This window comes from Abramis brama (assembly GCF_963993115.1).
Source record: "Abramis brama genome assembly, chromosome: 23".
Lineage (NCBI taxonomy): Eukaryota > Metazoa > Chordata > Actinopteri > Cypriniformes > Leuciscidae > Abramis > Abramis brama.
Window position 1 is genome coordinate 28,397,182 of NC_139985.1, and position 17,177 is coordinate 28,414,358.

General features: G+C 37.1%; 2 protein-coding genes across 3 annotated transcripts; one reads left to right on the forward strand and one right to left on the reverse strand.

Annotated features, from left to right (window-relative positions):
- Window positions 1-1,163: 1,163 nt before the first annotated feature.
- Window positions 1,164-14,274, forward strand: ift52 (intraflagellar transport 52 homolog (Chlamydomonas)). Of its 2 annotated transcripts, none has more exons than XM_084100344.1 (14): window positions 1,164-1,257; window positions 1,451-1,573; window positions 4,808-4,895; window positions 4,988-5,117; window positions 5,622-5,697; window positions 5,801-5,872; window positions 7,585-7,711; window positions 7,803-7,886; window positions 9,493-9,561; window positions 10,233-10,387; window positions 11,144-11,231; window positions 12,395-12,503; window positions 12,611-12,756; window positions 14,036-14,274. In XM_084100344.1, exons 4-14 carry the CDS (start codon window positions 5,036-5,038, stop codon window positions 14,078-14,080), a joined length of 1,053 nt encoding a protein of 350 aa, XP_083956470.1. In that variant the 5' UTR covers window positions 1,164-1,257; window positions 1,451-1,573; window positions 4,808-4,895; window positions 4,988-5,035; the 3' UTR covers window positions 14,081-14,274. The 2 variants fall into 2 exon arrangements, with proteins under 2 accessions (XP_083956470.1, XP_083956469.1); XM_084100343.1 differs by having other exon boundaries at window positions 1,174-1,257; window positions 1,451-1,739.
- A 1,073-nt stretch (window positions 14,275-15,347) lies between these two features.
- LOC311074312 (uncharacterized protein) lies at window positions 15,348-16,978 on the reverse strand. Its single transcript, XM_084100811.1, has 3 exons — window positions 16,811-16,978; window positions 16,116-16,695; window positions 15,348-15,464 (listed from the first exon to the last, which is right to left on the reverse strand). The coding sequence occupies exons 1-2, from the start codon at window positions 16,833-16,835 to the stop codon at window positions 16,133-16,135; spliced, it is 588 nt and encodes a 195-aa protein (XP_083956937.1). The 5' UTR covers window positions 16,836-16,978; the 3' UTR covers window positions 15,348-15,464; window positions 16,116-16,132.
- Window positions 16,979-17,177: the final 199 nt, after the last annotated feature.

Here is a 17,177-nt window from a genome sequence, read left to right on the forward strand (position 1 = left end):
TGTGTTGCTGCTTTTTTTTCCTTTCTCAATCTTTTTTTTTTCTTTTTTCTTTTTTCTCACATATGAGGTGTAATTAAAGCAAATACACACATGCCTGTACGAGGCATGTCCAGTCTTTAACCTCAAAATATTATTTAAACATTATTACTGTAATAGTCGGGGGTGAAAATAATTCTTCACCTCTCCGCCCACATCTATATGGACAGACTGGCAGTGAAGTTCACATACTTGCAACTGAAAGTAATTCTGTTGTTTATTTGAAAGTGACTTTTCTTGTATGTGACATCTGGAGGAATCTCACCATACATAATCAGGGTAAGTCAATAAATAATTCAGTAAACTTTCCACTCAGTGTTCTCTAGTCTAAGGGATTGTGGCGGAGGGCTTTAGGACAGGGCACAACATTTAGCGATTTAATTTGGTCAATTCATTCACAATCACTGCCTTCCTGTGCTAAAATCCCTACAGCTTGTCTGTTGAACACAGTTCAGACTACAGAATATATACGTTTATAAAAACAAACTGCATAGAAATGAGAATTATATGTAATGTATCGATTTGACAAATTTATTCATTAAGTTTATTAACCCTTTATCTCAGCAACCGAAAACAACGAACCAACACGATGCAATAAAGAGCTTATCTAGTAAATAGAAAAAGTAACATCACATATTAATAATAATATATCGAATAATATTATTGCAGTGTTTTTTTTTGTTTTGTTTTTGCTAGACCGACTATTTTCCCAATCTAGAAGTAAAATAAAATAATTTCAACTCAAATATAGCATGCCCATATTTTGATAGGCAGCCGTGTAAGCTGAATTATATTTGTCATCCCATCCTATCAGATCACTTCTGACTAATAATATTTCTCTGACTTTCTACTTATTTTTTATTATAGGCTGTGTAACTTCTCAAAGGTTACCTGGTTAATGGTAGTTTCTACGTTTGATCTAAAAAAAAAAAAAAGACCTAGTATACATAGTTATGACTTAGTTTGCCATAAAAAAATCTCATAAACTATGTAAAATATTATATATATATATATATATATATATATATATATATATATATGAAATGGGTATCCATAATTGGCTCAGTCACTTTTAAAAATTAATTGAAAAAATATCCCGCTTTATTTTACACAAGTACGCAAACACAGTTGCTATGAAGGAAGCGCCCCTGGTTACACTTGTGTTGTCCATAATACCCACAATGCATCGCTCATTGCCACCACATTTTGGGGAATTCTGTGGTAACTTTTATTCCTTTTTCGTTTTTTAGAAGCATTTACATTTTGTACAATGACGTAGCGTTATGACTCTCCCGTTATTTAACAGATTTGATCAGTTGTGTAGCGAGAGTTGTTAGCTTTAGCTTGCTAGCTTAGCCGCTCATAACGGTGACATGATAATCCACAATAATTACAGTTTATGTATATTTTGCAGTTCTTGCTGTTGCTGTCGTTCAACGTCGGGGTTGTCATGAGGCGATAATGTATTGAAATATAAAATACATCAGCCTGTGAGGAAAACAGCGACGAAAGCATCGTGCTTTGTGTATTAGAGACAGTAAGTTAATCTGTCCATCTGTAAATATTGTGATCCATATGCCAGCAATGGACAAAGAGCAACGAAATATTGTTGTTTTCAACGCATCCAAACGAGAGCTCTTCACCTCCAGCTCTGGATATAAGTCCTTGCAGAAGAAATTAAGAGCACAATGGAAGATTCAAAGGTGACATTTCTTAAATGGCTCATGTAACGTTAAACATGTTTACAGGTGTTAAGGAGGTTTATTCACTACATTGTTGATGTGCCTATTTATATCACAAAACAGGAATTACGCAGATATTTTGTTGGATTTGCAGATATGCTAATAAAATACCCATTAGAAATGAATGTTCCCATTAACCACTAAAAACTAGTTTGACCAGCTAGCATTTTGCCAAGGGTGATCAGTCTTACTTTTCATATTCAAATTAGACCAATCTAGATGACTAAACCAATGTTACTGAAGTACGGAAGCTTGTTTTGCTACAGAATAGTTTTTAGACTGTTTTTTCCCCTCAGAATTGTGAGGGGGATAAATCAGAATTGCAAGATGTAAAGTTTTGAGATACACTACCGTTCAAAAGTTTGGGGTCAGTAAGATTTTTTAATGTTTTTAAAAGAAGTCTCTTCTGCTCACCAAGGCTGCATTTATTTGATAAAAAAAAACACGCAAAAAACCCCCGAGTAATATTGTGAAATATTATGATATTTCTATTTTAATATATTTTAAACTGTAATTTATTCCTGTGATCAAAGCTGAATTTTCAGCATCATTACTCCAGTCTTCAGTGTCACATGATCCTTCAGAAATCAGTATAATATGATGATTTGATGCTCAAGAAACATTCATTATTATTATCAATGTTGAAAACAGTTATTTACAAAAAAATGCAAAATTCTTTGATGAATAGAAAGTTCAAAAGAACAGCATTTATTTAAAATATAATATTTTCTAATATTATAAATTAAATAACTTTTGATCAGTTTAACTCCATCCATCCATCCATCTTCTACCGCTGATGAATAAAAGTATTGATTTATTTTATTTATTTCCCCCAAAAATAAAAAGTGTTTAATGTTACAAAAGCTTTAGATTTCAGATAAATGCTGTTCTTTTGAACTTTCTATTCATCATAGCATCATGAAATAAAAATGTAAATAACTGTTTTCAACATTAATAATAATAATGAATGTTTCTTGAGCATCAAATCATCATTTTAGAATGATTTCTGAAGGATCATGTAATGATGCTGAAAATTCAGCTTTGATCACAGGAATAAATGACACTTTACTGTATATTCACATAGAAAACAGTTATTTTAAATTGTCATAATACTTCACAATATTACTGTTTTTTTAGTGTTTTTTTATCAAGAGAAGAGACTTCTTTTAAAAACATTAAAAAACTTACTGACCCCAAACTTTTGAACGGTAGTGTATGAAGTCACAATCCTGAGGAAAAAAAGTAAAAATTGCACGATATAAACTCAGACTTGCGAGATGTAAACTCAATTACGAATTACGAGATGTAAACTCAAAATTACGAGAAAGTTCGAATTGTGAGATATAAAGTTAGAATTGTGAGGTATAAACTCAGAATTACGAGATGTAACTCAGAATTGCGAGATGTAACTCAGAATTACGAGATGTAACTCAGAATTGCGAGATGTAACTCAGAATTACGAGATGTAACTCAGAATTGTGAGATGTAACTCAGAATTACGAGAGGTAACTCAAAATTACGAGATGTAACTCAGAATTGCGAGATGTAACTCAGAATTGCGAGATGTAGGCTAACTCAGAATTGTGAGATGTAACTCAGAATTGCGAGATGTAACTCAGAATTGCGAGATGTAGGCTAACTCAGAATTGTGAGATGTAACTCAGAATTGCGAGATGTAACTCAGAATTGCGAGATGTAACTCAGAATTGCGAGATGTAACTCAGAATTGCGAGATGTAACTCAGAATTACGAGATGTAACTCAAAATTACGAGATGTAACTCAGAATTGCGAGATGTAACTCAGAATTGCGAGATGTAGGCTAACTCAGAATTGTGAGATGTAACTCAGAATTGCGAGATGTAACTCAGAATTGCGAGATGTAGGCTAACTCAGAATTGCGAGATGTAACTCAGAATTGCGAGATGTAACTCAGAATTGCGAGATGTAACTCAGAATTGCGAGATGTAACTCAGAATTGCGAGATGTAACTCAAAATTACGAGATGTAACTCAGAATTGCGAGATGTAACTCAGAATTGCGAGATGTAACTCAGAATTGCGCGATGTAGGCTAACTCAGAATTGCGAGATGTAACTCAGAATTGCGAGATGTAACTCAGAATTACGAGATGTAACTCAAAATTACGAGATGTAACTCAGAATTGCGAGATGTAACTCAGAATTGCGAGATGTAGGCTAACTCAGAATTGCGAGATGTAACTCAGAATTGCGAGATGTAACTCAGAATTGCGAGATGTAACTCAGAATTACGAGATGTAACCCAGAATTGCGAGATGTAACTCAGAATTGCGAGATGTAACTCAGAATTGCGAGATGTAGGCTAACTCAGAATTGCGAGATGTAACTCAGAATTGCGAGATGTAACTCAGAATTGCGAGATGTAACTCAGAATTACGAGATGTAACTCAGAATTGCGAGATGTAACTCAGAATTGCGAGATGTAACTCAGAATTGCGAGATGTAACTCAGAATTGCGAGATGTAACTCAGAATTGCGAGATGTAACTCAGAATTGCGAGATGTAACTCAGAATTGCGAGATGTAGGCTAACTCAGAATTGCGAGATGTAACTCAGAATTACGAGATGTAACTCAGAATTGTGAGATGTAACTCAGAATTACGAGATGTAACTCAGAATTGCGAGATGTAACTCAGAATTGCGAGATGTAACTCAGAATTGCGAGATGTAACTCAGAATTGCGAGATGTAGGCTAACTCAGAATTGTGAGATGTAACTCAGAATTACGAGATGTAACTCAGAATTGCAAGGAAAAACTTCAAAGTTATGAAATGTAAACTAAAAAAGGTACAGTTGCGAGTTTATATCTCGCATTTTTGAGGACAGAAAAGTCTGAATTGTGAGATGTAAACACAATTATAAATTTATAACTTGCAACTGTGAGATATAAACACAATTGTGAGAGGAAAAAAAAGTTAGAATTGATTTTATTTATTTATCTTATTTAATGATGGAAACAAGCTTCCATACTAAACTATGCATGTTCCTCAGCATCAAAGAGGAGCTCAGCTTGGAGAAGCTCCAGGGAGTGAAGCTGTGGATCACTGCAGGCCCTCGAGAGAAGTTCACTGCTGCTGAGGTGAGGATCTGAGGCACACGTACGGATGAGTTCAGACTAACGCCACCAGAGGCTTCGCTGTGAAACTGCTGTATGTTTGCTGTGTGCTTCAGCTGGAGGTGCTTAAGCAGTATCTGGACAGTGGTGGAGCTCTTCTGGTGATGCTCGGAGAAGGAGGAGAAATGAAATATGACACTAATATCAACTTCCTCCTGGAAGAGTTTGGCATTATGATAAACAATGGTAAGTGTGTTTTTGTCTTAATGTCACCTATACATCATAGTCTCATTAACTAAAAAAAAATGTTTACGTTAATTCAGAAAATGGTTATTGTAGTTTATAATGCATACATATAAATAAATAAATAAATAAATAAATATATATATATATACAGAAAACATTAATATATACATATTTGAAAAACTTTTACACCATTTTAAAAGTTTTGATTTAATTCATTTTATTTAATGTCAGGTGGTATAAAAATTAATTTTCCTTACACATTAAAAACATTTGCGTAGACACAAAATATCTTGTCATTATGACATTATGCTATGAACAATATTTTAAAACTATTTTATAAAGTTATTTTTCTTTAATATGATGTCATGTTCTTTATTTTGTGCCTCATAAAAATCTTGAATTATTTTTTTTTTTTTTAATTTAAAATATGTTCATGTGGGAAGAGGTGTGTTCAAGTTTAAACATTATTCTGAAATGTATATTTTTTTTGTATTGGATTTGCAGATGCAGTAATAAGGAACGTCTATTATAAATATTTCCATCCCAAAGAAGCACTTGTGTCTAATGGTGTTCTGAACAGGTTCGTGTCTCCCATGTGTGCTGAAATGTTTCTCTGTGAATTTGTTTGGAGATTATATTGAAACTAATGATTTAAATGATTTTAATCTTCTTCTTTTTTCCAGGGAGATCAGTCGTGCCGCTGGTAAAGTGGTCACAGGAGTGATTGATGAAGAAAATTCGGGGAATAATTCACAGTAAGCTTGAGCTGAATGTTCTGTTTATGTTATCAGCGGTTGATCTATGTTTGAGGAGGAACCTGTAAGGTTTTCTCTTCCAGTTCTTTTAGTTTCTCCAGTCTTACCAGCCGTACAGAGATGCAGTGGTTTTACAGTTAAAGTGCCCCTTTAATGCTGTTTTACGGGTTGTTTTGGAGTCTCCTACAACAGGTTTACATGCATTCAAGCTCAAAAAACACTTTAATTTCCTCATAATCTCCACTGCAGCATCAGCATATTCTCAGTGTCTGAAACGGTTCGATCAAGGATTCAGTCTCTCTAAACCCCGCCTCTCTGAAAGCTGCTCTGCTCTGATTGGTCAGATGGCCCAGTCTGTTGTGATTTTTTTGACCGTGTCAGAAACCAAACGCTCATTATCATATCTGAGTTTCAGCTCTGGATCTTCCTCAGCTCTTGATACTCAGTGATACGAACAGTAACGATGGCGTCGGTTTTACCGTTTCAGTCTCATCCTTTGGAAGTACATCATCATGTTTCCATCCACCTATTTTTATATATACATCATAAAAATTCTGGATGGAAACGCCAAGATGCGCATAAAGTCTAAAAATGCACATATAAACCTTGTGTTTAAGTGAGGTGAATACATTTTTATCTGATGAGAAGACATGCAAATAAACTACGATGGAAACTCATTTACTGAATAAATCCCTTGATGCGCAACAAAAACCTCATGCGACTTTGCCTCAGCAGAGGCTGTGATTGGATAACCGGACTAACTAGTGGACCAATCACATCGCAGCATGATGACATCACGAACCAAACTCTTCCAGTCTCAGATAAACTACAGTGTTTGAGGGTCAAAGTAGACGTTGTTCACGGCAGCCAATGAAGAACATAGACTGGCATTATGCAAATCTGTTACAGACCTACGCAGATTCAGCAGGAAGTGAGACTGGAAGTACTGACGACTCGTTTCAGTTCAGAATCACTTCTTTCTTTTTAGAGACAAAAACCCAATTTATCTGCACTTTGAAACTTTGCAGATCTTTTACATTCACAAACAGCTCTATTGTGGCGCTTTTCCACTGCATGGTACGGCTCGGTACGGTTCGACTCGGCGCGGAACGGTTCGGCTCGCTTCGCTTTTCCACTGCGTGGTACGACTCGACTCAGTACGGCACGGTTCGGTTCACTTAGCTCGGTTGCTTTTCCACTGCAGTTAGTAACACTTCAAAGTGGGTGGGACTGATCGTTGCCGTCTCTACTGCCATGATATCATCATATTAAATGCGAATTTTTCATTCCGTGTTTCCCCATCCACTCCTCGGCAACCAACGAGAGGAACGTCTGCACCTCGTCCACTGACCACGATTCAGCCATTTCTTTTTTTGAAGTTTATACTCAAATATGAAATGATGCTGGTAGTGATGATTCTGTCTGACCAATCAGTGATCTGCAGTGTTTTCACGTCACATTTTAGTATCGGTACGGTACGCTTGGAACCTCAACAGAGGTGGTACCATTTAAAGCGAGCCGAATCGAGCCGTACCGTACCATGCAGTGGAAAAGCGCCAAAGCGTGCCGTACCGAACCGAGCCGTACCGTACCATGCAGTGGAAAAGCGCCATTACACACTCCATGAAAGATAATATCCCAAAAAGCATAATGGGGCACTTTAAAGTCCCACATCAGAATGTGTAACGACTTTTTATTTGATGGTTAAACAGGGCACTTACGTTCGTTTACCCTTATGGGGCCACATTAAATGTGATGAAGCCTGCGGTGGCCGTCCTGTCCACTGGCTCCGTGTGTTTTCCACTCAACAGGCCTGTTCTTGCCTTCCATCAGCCTAAGGTGTGTGTGCAGTCCTTCTGATGATCACACTCAGTCATACCTGTGTTCAGCTCACTGGGCTTTATTCTGAGCTGTCTCTGTTTGTGTCTAGAACGCTGGCAAGTTGGCAGTTCTGGGATCATGTCACATGTTCAGTGACCAGTACCTGGACAAGGAGGAGAACAGTAAAATCATGGTAGGATATTCATTTGCTATTGCAAAATGTCACTCATACTGATGGCGAAAATGTAGGGTTAGGAGTTTGTTCAAAGTGTGATTAATTGCAAATTAGTAGTTTTGCAAAACCCCTAACCCTAAACCTTCACCCGTACAGTAGCTCGTCTTGCACAGTATGTGCCATGGATGATAACCTCAAATCATGAGGCTCAAGGCTGGAATACACTACACAACTTTTGTCCAGATTTTTGCCCTGATTTGCATTATGGACAGTTTGTCACTGAAAGTCAGAGCCAGATTTTGTAAAGTCACAAGGCGAGTTTCCATTACAGATTTAAGCAAAACTTTTGCGTTTTTTTTTTTTTTCTAAATGTCGGCAAAAAACTATTTCGAAATCACGGCGTTTCCATTAACCGATGCTAAAACTTAATTTTTTCCTCTCGCGATAAGTAAAATCATTCCAAAAACCATTGCAACGGACGTTGGTGGGTTTATGTACTATATCCCAGCCACTGCATTGGCCATTATTATTAATCAAAGGAGACGTATGTGTGTTTTCCAAGCATTAATGGTAAGGAACGACCCTTATTATACTCGAGAGCGGCACAAATGAGGAGTTTCTGGGTGTTTCTCCCTCAGATCTGCTTCGAGGTCTTGATTGAGGCATTTCTTTGAGGTTTAGAATCCATTATTCCTGTAATTCTTTTGTCTTTTATGAGTTTAATAAAGAGCTCTGTCTCGTATTCTGTCCAAACACACAGCGTCATCTACGTCAGGTGACCTGTAAATGTGCAAAAACTGTTTATATTTCTGAAATATTTCTTTTTCGAATTGCCTGAAAAACCTCCTCATGCGAGCCTAAAAACTTTTTTGCGATAAATGCGAGTTTTTGCGAAATTGACGTGTTTCCATTGGCCGTATTTTCAATTCGCAATTTCAATTTGCACAATTTGAAGGGTAATTCTCATAGTGCACAGACTCTCATCCAGTCAGATGATCTCAAACATGTTTTTGAACACATATTGTTGTCATTTATCACACGTTTCCTAGCAAAAAGAGCTTATTTCTGCACAAGTCTGTTGTTCTGAACGACTGTTAGTGTGTGATTCTCAATTGTTTAGTAACCATTTACAAAGTCGACAAGTGTATGATGCCAAGTGTTTGAAAATCTGTTTAGATCAAACGTTGTGTGGTATATTCCAGCCTTTACCGAGGAGATGTGTTATTATTTTAAAAACATATAAACTACAGAACCAAAGATTTATAAAAAACAAAAACAAAACAAAGTCAGCACACTTGCTCCCACAAACATTTATTACACTTTGTTACATGAGCTCTATAAATGTTTTGTGGGAGTGTGCTGACTCTGTGTTGTATGTGTTCTTGCCTTTATAGTCCTTTCAGGTAAACAGTACCAGATTAACCAGACAGAACACCCTAGCAAACACATAGCAAAACGTTAACAAACACTTTAACAATTTAACACCTAAGATTGTGGTGGTGATCTTTGTATGGGCAAGCACCACTCTCATGTCCTTCATAAAATGTAAAAACTCAGTTACTTTTGTGCTTATTGTTTAGAATGTATTGTTTTTTAATGCAATAATATAATGTGTACGTTGCAGGATGTTGTTTTCCAGTGGCTTACAACCGATAGCGTTCCCCTCAACCAGATAGATGCAGAAGACCCAGAGGTGAGCGTAACTTGGTCACCTTCATATCTGTTACAATACTCCACTGTTCAAAAGTTTGGGCTCATTATGATTTATTTAATGTTTTTGAAAGAGGTCTCTGATGATGATGATGATGATGATGATGATGATGATGATCACCATCTGCATTCTCACCAAGGCTGCATTTATTTGATAAAAAATACAGTGAAACAGTGGAAAATTATTACAATTTAAAAGGACTGTTTTCTATTTTAATATACGCTAAAATGTAATTTATTCATGTGAATATATATATATATATATATATATATATATATATATATATATATATATATATAGTAAAGTGTAATTTATTCCTGTGATCAAAGCTGAATTTCCAGCATCATTACTCCAGTCTTCAGTGTCACATGATCCTTCAGAATTCATTCTAATATGATGAATTACTGCTCTCAAGAAACATTTATGATTATCAATGTTAAAAAACATTCATATTTTTGTGGAAACTGATACATTTTAAATTGAAAGTTCTAAATAACAGCTTTTACAAATAGAAATCTAACATTCTAAGTGTCTTTACTGTGAGTTATGTTTCTGCCCTCAAACGTTTGGACAGTAGTGTATATCTGACCCGACTACAGAACACACAGGTCACGCTTCAGGACTGTGAGGTGACCATCTTTAATTTTTCCCAGATCACAGACTACACCATGCTTCCGGACACCGGGAGTCTGTCCGACCGTCTGAGAGTGTGTCTGCAGGAGGGAGACGAGAACCCGCGAGATTTCACATCCCTGTTTGACATGTCTCTGCTAAAGCTGCACACAAACACTCTTCCCTCTGTCCTGGAGTAAGATGCACATTTCCTAAAGAGGCTTTACATGTTGTGTTCTGACATAAACACATACAGTCATGCACTGAACTGTTCTTGTGTGCTTGAGTTGATAGAAAACAGTCTCACAAGGGCATGAGTTTGTGTGTTCACTAGAGGTGTAACGAGACCCTCATGTCACGATTCGATACACATCACGATACTGAACTCACGATACGATATTATTGCGATACTCCAAAACACATGATAAAAGGTTTACAAAAAATGTACTGTTGATTAAAATGCTAAATTTGGTGTTACATTGTGTGTGTAAATGAATAGGTTTGGACTTGGTGCTGAAGCCCAATGCACAGGACAATAGAGACACTAGAATAACAATATTCATGATTCTGAAGATGAAAATACAGAATTATTTTAGATGAATATGTTTTCACTGTCACTAACTAGATATATTTAAAATAATGTAGGACTTTTTACTGGTAACATCAGACATTTGGCATTATCAGGACACACAAATATTCCCCCATTGTTATACATTATATTCAACATTATATATAGTAGTTTAAAGTAGTTCTGACACTAAAACTCTGTAAACTTGATTTTTTTTCTCACACACTAATTTTAATTTGGGTGAAATATACACAATACATATTGTCACTATCCACGATACACATTGTTGCATTTTTGTATTGCGATATATTGTTACACTACCAATGCTTGGCCAATCAGACATGCATTGAAATATTAATAACTAATGAAAGTCTGTATTTTTAGTGCCTACAAGCTGCTGAATGTAAAACATGAAGCTCTCCAGCTGATCACACCTCAGTTTGAAACTCCTCTTCCTCTTCTGCAACCGGCCGTGAGTCCGTCTTCATCACATCAACTCTCCACACACTGTCCACTGACTTTAGTTTCTCTCAGGGCCGGAGTGGGGCCACTTTTCAGCCCGGGAGTTTCAGGCCCAAGACCGGCCCACTTTTTCCATGGTGGAACGGATAAATGAAGCAACAGTTCAGCTCGTACTATTGTGTAGTTTATATTAATACCATGGGTTAACAAATAATGTAAAGGTTAAATAATAATTCACTTTATAAGAAGCAATTGCGACTTTATTTCACACAATTCTGACTCTATATCTTGCAGTTCTGACTTTAAAAGCAATTGCGACTTTATATCACACAATTCTGACTTTATATTTCGCAATTCTGACTTTATTTCTTGCAATTGCGACTTTATAACACACAATTCTGACTCTATATCTTGCAGTTCTGACTTTAAAAGCAATTGCGACTTTATTCCACGCAGTTCTGACTTTATATCTTGCAATTCTGACTTTATAAGAAGCAATTGCGACTTATTTCACACAATTATGACTTTATATCTCGCAATTCTGACTTTATAACACACAATTGCGACTTTATTTCACGCAATTCTGACTGTAAACTCTGAGATGTAAACTCGAAATTGTGAGATAAAAAGTCGCAATAATCCTTTAAAATGTTTTATTCTGTGGCGGAAACAAGCTTCCATACCTCCTGGCCTCTTCCTCCCATCCATCCTCCCTGACGCGTACCGTTACGGTAGGGCCGGCCCAGCTATCGGTAGGCGCCGGCGGTGCCGCGGTAGCCTACCTGAGAAAACGTTTTGGAATAGACGGGCTATGGACCCAACCAACTCTATAGGAGGGGAGGGGAGAACTCCCTCACATGGTACAACCCATGCAGAGGCTGCACTGCGGTGTCAGAATGCGGAACGTGTGTAGCCTATAATGTAACTAACGTGACATTGAAATGTAAAAAAAATAATAAAAAATAAAAAAATCCTCGACCGGCCCAAAAGTGAAGCGGCCCACCGGGAATTCTCCCGATTACCCACTCCGGGCCTGGTTTCTCTTAATGTTTTCACTCCATCTCAACTCAGTGCATTATTATTATAATGTGCTTTGATTATTCCCTGCTGAAAATGCCTTAAAGTGTGTTTGTAGATGATCAGTGTTTGACTGAGGCGTTGTTTTGTGTTCAGGTCTTTCAGCCAGCGTTCAGGGACCTTCGCCCACCCATGCTTGACCTTTTTGACCTTGACGAGACCTTTTCTTCTGAGAAAGTGAGGCTGGCTCAACTCTCAAACAAATGTGAGTTTCTACCATTGGCTCTGAATGCACAGAACGATTTGTAATGCTGTCATTGTCTCGAGTTTGAGCGGTTGGCGATTTGTAATGGTTGCGTTGTCTTCTCTCAGGTACTGATGATGATCTTGAGTTTTATGTACGTAAGTGTGGGGACATCTTAGGAGTGACAGGGAAGTTGGACAAGGACAAAAGAGATGCCAAGCACATACTGGAGCACGTCTTCTTCCAGGTGGTGGAGTTCAAGAAGCTCAATGTAGTAAGTTGGACACACATAAACATCTCCATTTTATTTGGCCAATTATTTAGTCTTTAATGTAAAGATTTCATTTTCATGCACCCACAAGTTTCAAACCGGTAGGATTTTCTTTTTTCTGTGAACCACAAAAGGAAAGGGTAGGCAAAATGTCCAAACTTTTCCACTTTTCCACACAACGTAAGTGGATGGTGATTTATACTGTAAAGTGCCTGAGATCTTAAAGTCCCCCTGTGGTGAGAATCCAGCTTTTAATGTTGTTTATGTGTCTATGTGGTGTGTTTAATGTGCTTTAAGACAAAGCATGTGTAAATTCATAAGTCGACAGCATTGCTGAGTATTTTCTCCTTAAAACTGCAGTGAACCAAAGACAGTCTCAAAAACACGCTTTGAAATCGCTGGTGTTTCTGACGTCACAAACTACCTTGTAACCAATCAGATCAACGTGTGATCGTCAACCAGTGGATCTCTGAGCTGAGTGAGTGAGTGGAGGCGGGGCTCATTTGCATATTCATAGAACCGCGTATACTAAATGAGGCGATGGTGTCGAGTTACATTCAAGATATTTTAAGGCATGAAGAAAAAAAAGTTTCAATATGTAATTTTGGTGATCAAAGATGAGTTTTTAGTGATACAATTATTGACTACAGGGGGACTTTAAATTTAATTTAAAATACTATGGAATATCACTATAGATTAAATAATGTTACACACAAGCCTTAAGGAGTTATTTTATGATATTTGTGTGATGTTTTATTGGTTCTTTATGGAGTTATGGAAAAGAGCAGCTTGGACATTCTGCCCAAACTTTCTTTTTGTGTTTGACGGAAGATAGAAAATAATTTGTGGTTTGAACAACTGTAAATGAGGGGGAGAAAATTACAACATTTTCATTCTTGGGTGAATTATTATCTTTAAGTCGTCATGAAAGGGAAGCCACGTTAGTCTTTTCTTCCCTAGTGTAATGTATATCTGAGTGAAACGGCTTCTGGAACAAGAACTAATGTGGGCGGGGCTTGAGTTTGTCTGTGGGGAATTGATTGGCTGATCTCGTGTGAGTGACAGGTTGCCCCGCCCTCGTCATCAGAGAAGAGAAGAGAAGAGATGCTGCTAGTTATTTTGATTCAATATTTTGAGACACATGAATTTAAAACGATAATGATGTGCACCGATAAATAATTTATAATAAAACACTGCAATATTCCATTAAAAAACAAACAAGAATTGTCCATTTTGATTTTATGGTGGCTTTAAGATTGCTTCTTTTTTCTCTTTCCTGAAGGAGCATGATATCGACACCACAGAAGCAAGATTCAACATGTATTGAAGCAGGCAGACCGTGGAGCAAGGACTTGATTTGGAGATGTGTGTGTGCGTGTATATATATATATATCTCAGTAGAACCATATACACATACAGTCAGGTGTGGTTCATCTGAACTTTCCAAGCCTATGGTTTAAAGAATTCACAAGCTTTCTTGTAACATTTTGAGTTTTTTCAATAAATATATGCTTTTTCTCATGTTGGAACATATTTGTATACACACACATTGGCAGAAATTTCTGACATCAAGCATGTGAGTCTTAATGCAAAAGATTGACTTTGTTTCAGTGGTTGTCAGTTCTGTTCCTGAGTTCCCCATTTGTGATGTCTCGCATCTGACGCACGCATTTCAGGTCTTGGAGTCGTTAATAAGGGAAACATTTTTCCTTTGAGTGTTTCACGTACAGACGACAGCGTTGTCAAAACGGTTCCCGTTCACATGGATCCAGAAACACTACACTCCTGTAGACTGAAGGCATAACACATGACGCCACTGTTTCCTCAAACTCATATTAGTGTAGTTTACACGGAGATGACAGAGGATTGCTTTCAGAAATCCATTTTCAAAAGTTTGCATTTTCAGGCCCCCAAATTGTTGTTGCTGTGTAAATGAACGGCCAAAACACAAGTTTTCAGGTGTAAACGGCCCTACAACGTGCAGTTCTGGGGCTCCTCCAGGACCAGGGTTGGGAACCACTGCTTTATTTCACTGGCACACGATCGAGAGAACATTGAAACCGAAACATGTTTTTGATCCACTGCCATATAAATCAAGTACTTTATGCACTGCAAAAAAAAAAAAAAAAAAGTCTTCAGGATTTCCGTCTTGTTTTCTAGTACAAATCTTTTTTTTTTTTTAAATAAACATTTACTTGAGAAGCAAAGCTGCTTAACTGATGTTAAGTCCTGTTTTCTGAAAAACAAAATTAAGTGAGTTTTTGCTTTAAAACAACAAATGACTATCACTGAGATCAGAAAAATAATCCTGTTTTCCCTTTGAATCAAGTTTATTTCTCGGACCCCGCTGGCAGATCTCTTCTTATTTTAAGCATAAACTCATTTTGAGGTGTTTTTTTTCTTTTCTTCAGAGATCAATACTTAATGTCTTAATTTATCTAGTCATTTTGCTTCAAGTAAATCTTGAGGTAAGACTGGAAAACAAGACAATACTCATTTCCCTTGTTTTTGCAGCGTGAAGCTCACACTCAGGCCCAATTAATACAATTTCAGTAGATTGTTTGTAACACACTTACAATGAATACATTGAAATGTACAATGAAATGTTGAAGGCATTTCAACACTTTAATGAAAAACATTAAATAAATACACTTTTAGTACAAATACATTTACACAAATCACAGGTGCCATTCCAGTAAGCATCACATCATCTGTAAAACAAAGCGGAAGGTTAGAACAGCCTCATTACTTCAAGGATTAGTATTAGCATCAGTGTTGGGGGAGTTACTCATTACAAGTAACTTGAGTTATGTAAATCAGATTACTTTAAGTAATGCATTACTTTTTCAATTTACAAAAAAAATGTTTTTAAAAATTAATAAACGTAAAATGCAATCTCAGAATTTTAGGCAAAAACTTTTATAATTAACTATAAATTACACAAATATACTTTATGCATTTAATCTCATTTTAACCAATGTCTTTGCTGCTGACCTTCAATGATTGAATTCAACCACACCAATAAACAAGTTACTTCAGGTTTGATTTAGACATAAGAGGGTTGAACTTCCTTCTCCTGTATCCTATTGTTCTTTTTCATTTTAATTCTTTTAAAGGTTTAAACATGCATGTAAATATGCATTTCCTTCAGCCTGAGGCACATTCATTTCATTTTTGGTGTGAAAGGACCTTTACATTTGCTAAAAATTGAACTTTTTTCGTTATTAAAAAACAAACAAGCCCAGGTGAGAAAAAGTAACGCAAAAGTAATGTAACGCAACTTTTTTTGGGAGTAACGCAATATCGTAATGCATTACTTTTAAAAGTGACGTTCCCCAACACTGATTAGCATGCATACACACCTAAAGCAGGGCGTCCATCAAATGGCCAAGTTGGATGAACTCTGTTCCTCTCTGAGATCTGGGATTGCAGGAGCTTGACCCGATCCCTGCCAGACCATTTCCCTCCAGGAGCGCTGAAGATCCCCGGAAACATTAGGGCCGGCCCACAGCGAGATCTCAGGAGGCACCGAGGGGTTAATGGGACTCCATGTGGACTCCAAACATGACTTCGGGCTCTCGACAATGGCCTTCACGAGGGACACTTCCCATGAGGGGTGTGTGACGGTCAGGTCGACGCAGGACAGGTCCAGCGAGCTTCCCAGGATCGGCTTCTGAACCTTCACTCTCTCATAGGGCGTGGAGGACTTGCCTTGCACTGGACTGTTGCCCGGGGAGAGAATGTTCTTCAGGGCAACTAAAGGTGAAAGAAGACTCGTGGAGTAGTTCAGGCACGGGTTGGGCTCTGAATACTCCAGCACAACACCTTTACTCGGCCTCAGGAACCCGTCGGATGAAACCGCTGATAAAGACAGACTCTGGTCTGTGCAAAACCCTCTGTCAAAGTCAGACATCGACGGGCCCTCAGAGCTCCTGGTCAGCTCTACAAAACAAGCAGGGTTTCATTATGCGTGATAACAGCTTAATACTGAAAAAAAGTATGGTTAGATTTGATTTAAACATCAAAATGTGTATTTGTAAATGCATTAAGACTTCACCAGGTCTATCCCATCCTGAATCCATTAGGAAAGTGTGAGGTTAATTAAACTCAGCTTGCATTTATAGCTGTGCCTTGATTGGGTCATTTACCTAGTTCTCCAACTATTGGCTCGTTTAGTCTAGTGATCTCGATCAGCAGAATCTCAAGTAATAATAATTTATTATAATAATTTATGATTTATAATAATTTGTTACATTTATATAATTAAAGCTAGTAATTTCGTTCACCTCAGCGGACTGCGGAGTAAAATTAAAATGATATTTGCAATAGATATTTTATCTGAACGCGTCCACATACGCAATATTTGGTTGTTATAATGAAAAAAAAAAAAAAAAGAAAGATAAGTTATAATCGAAGATAAATTA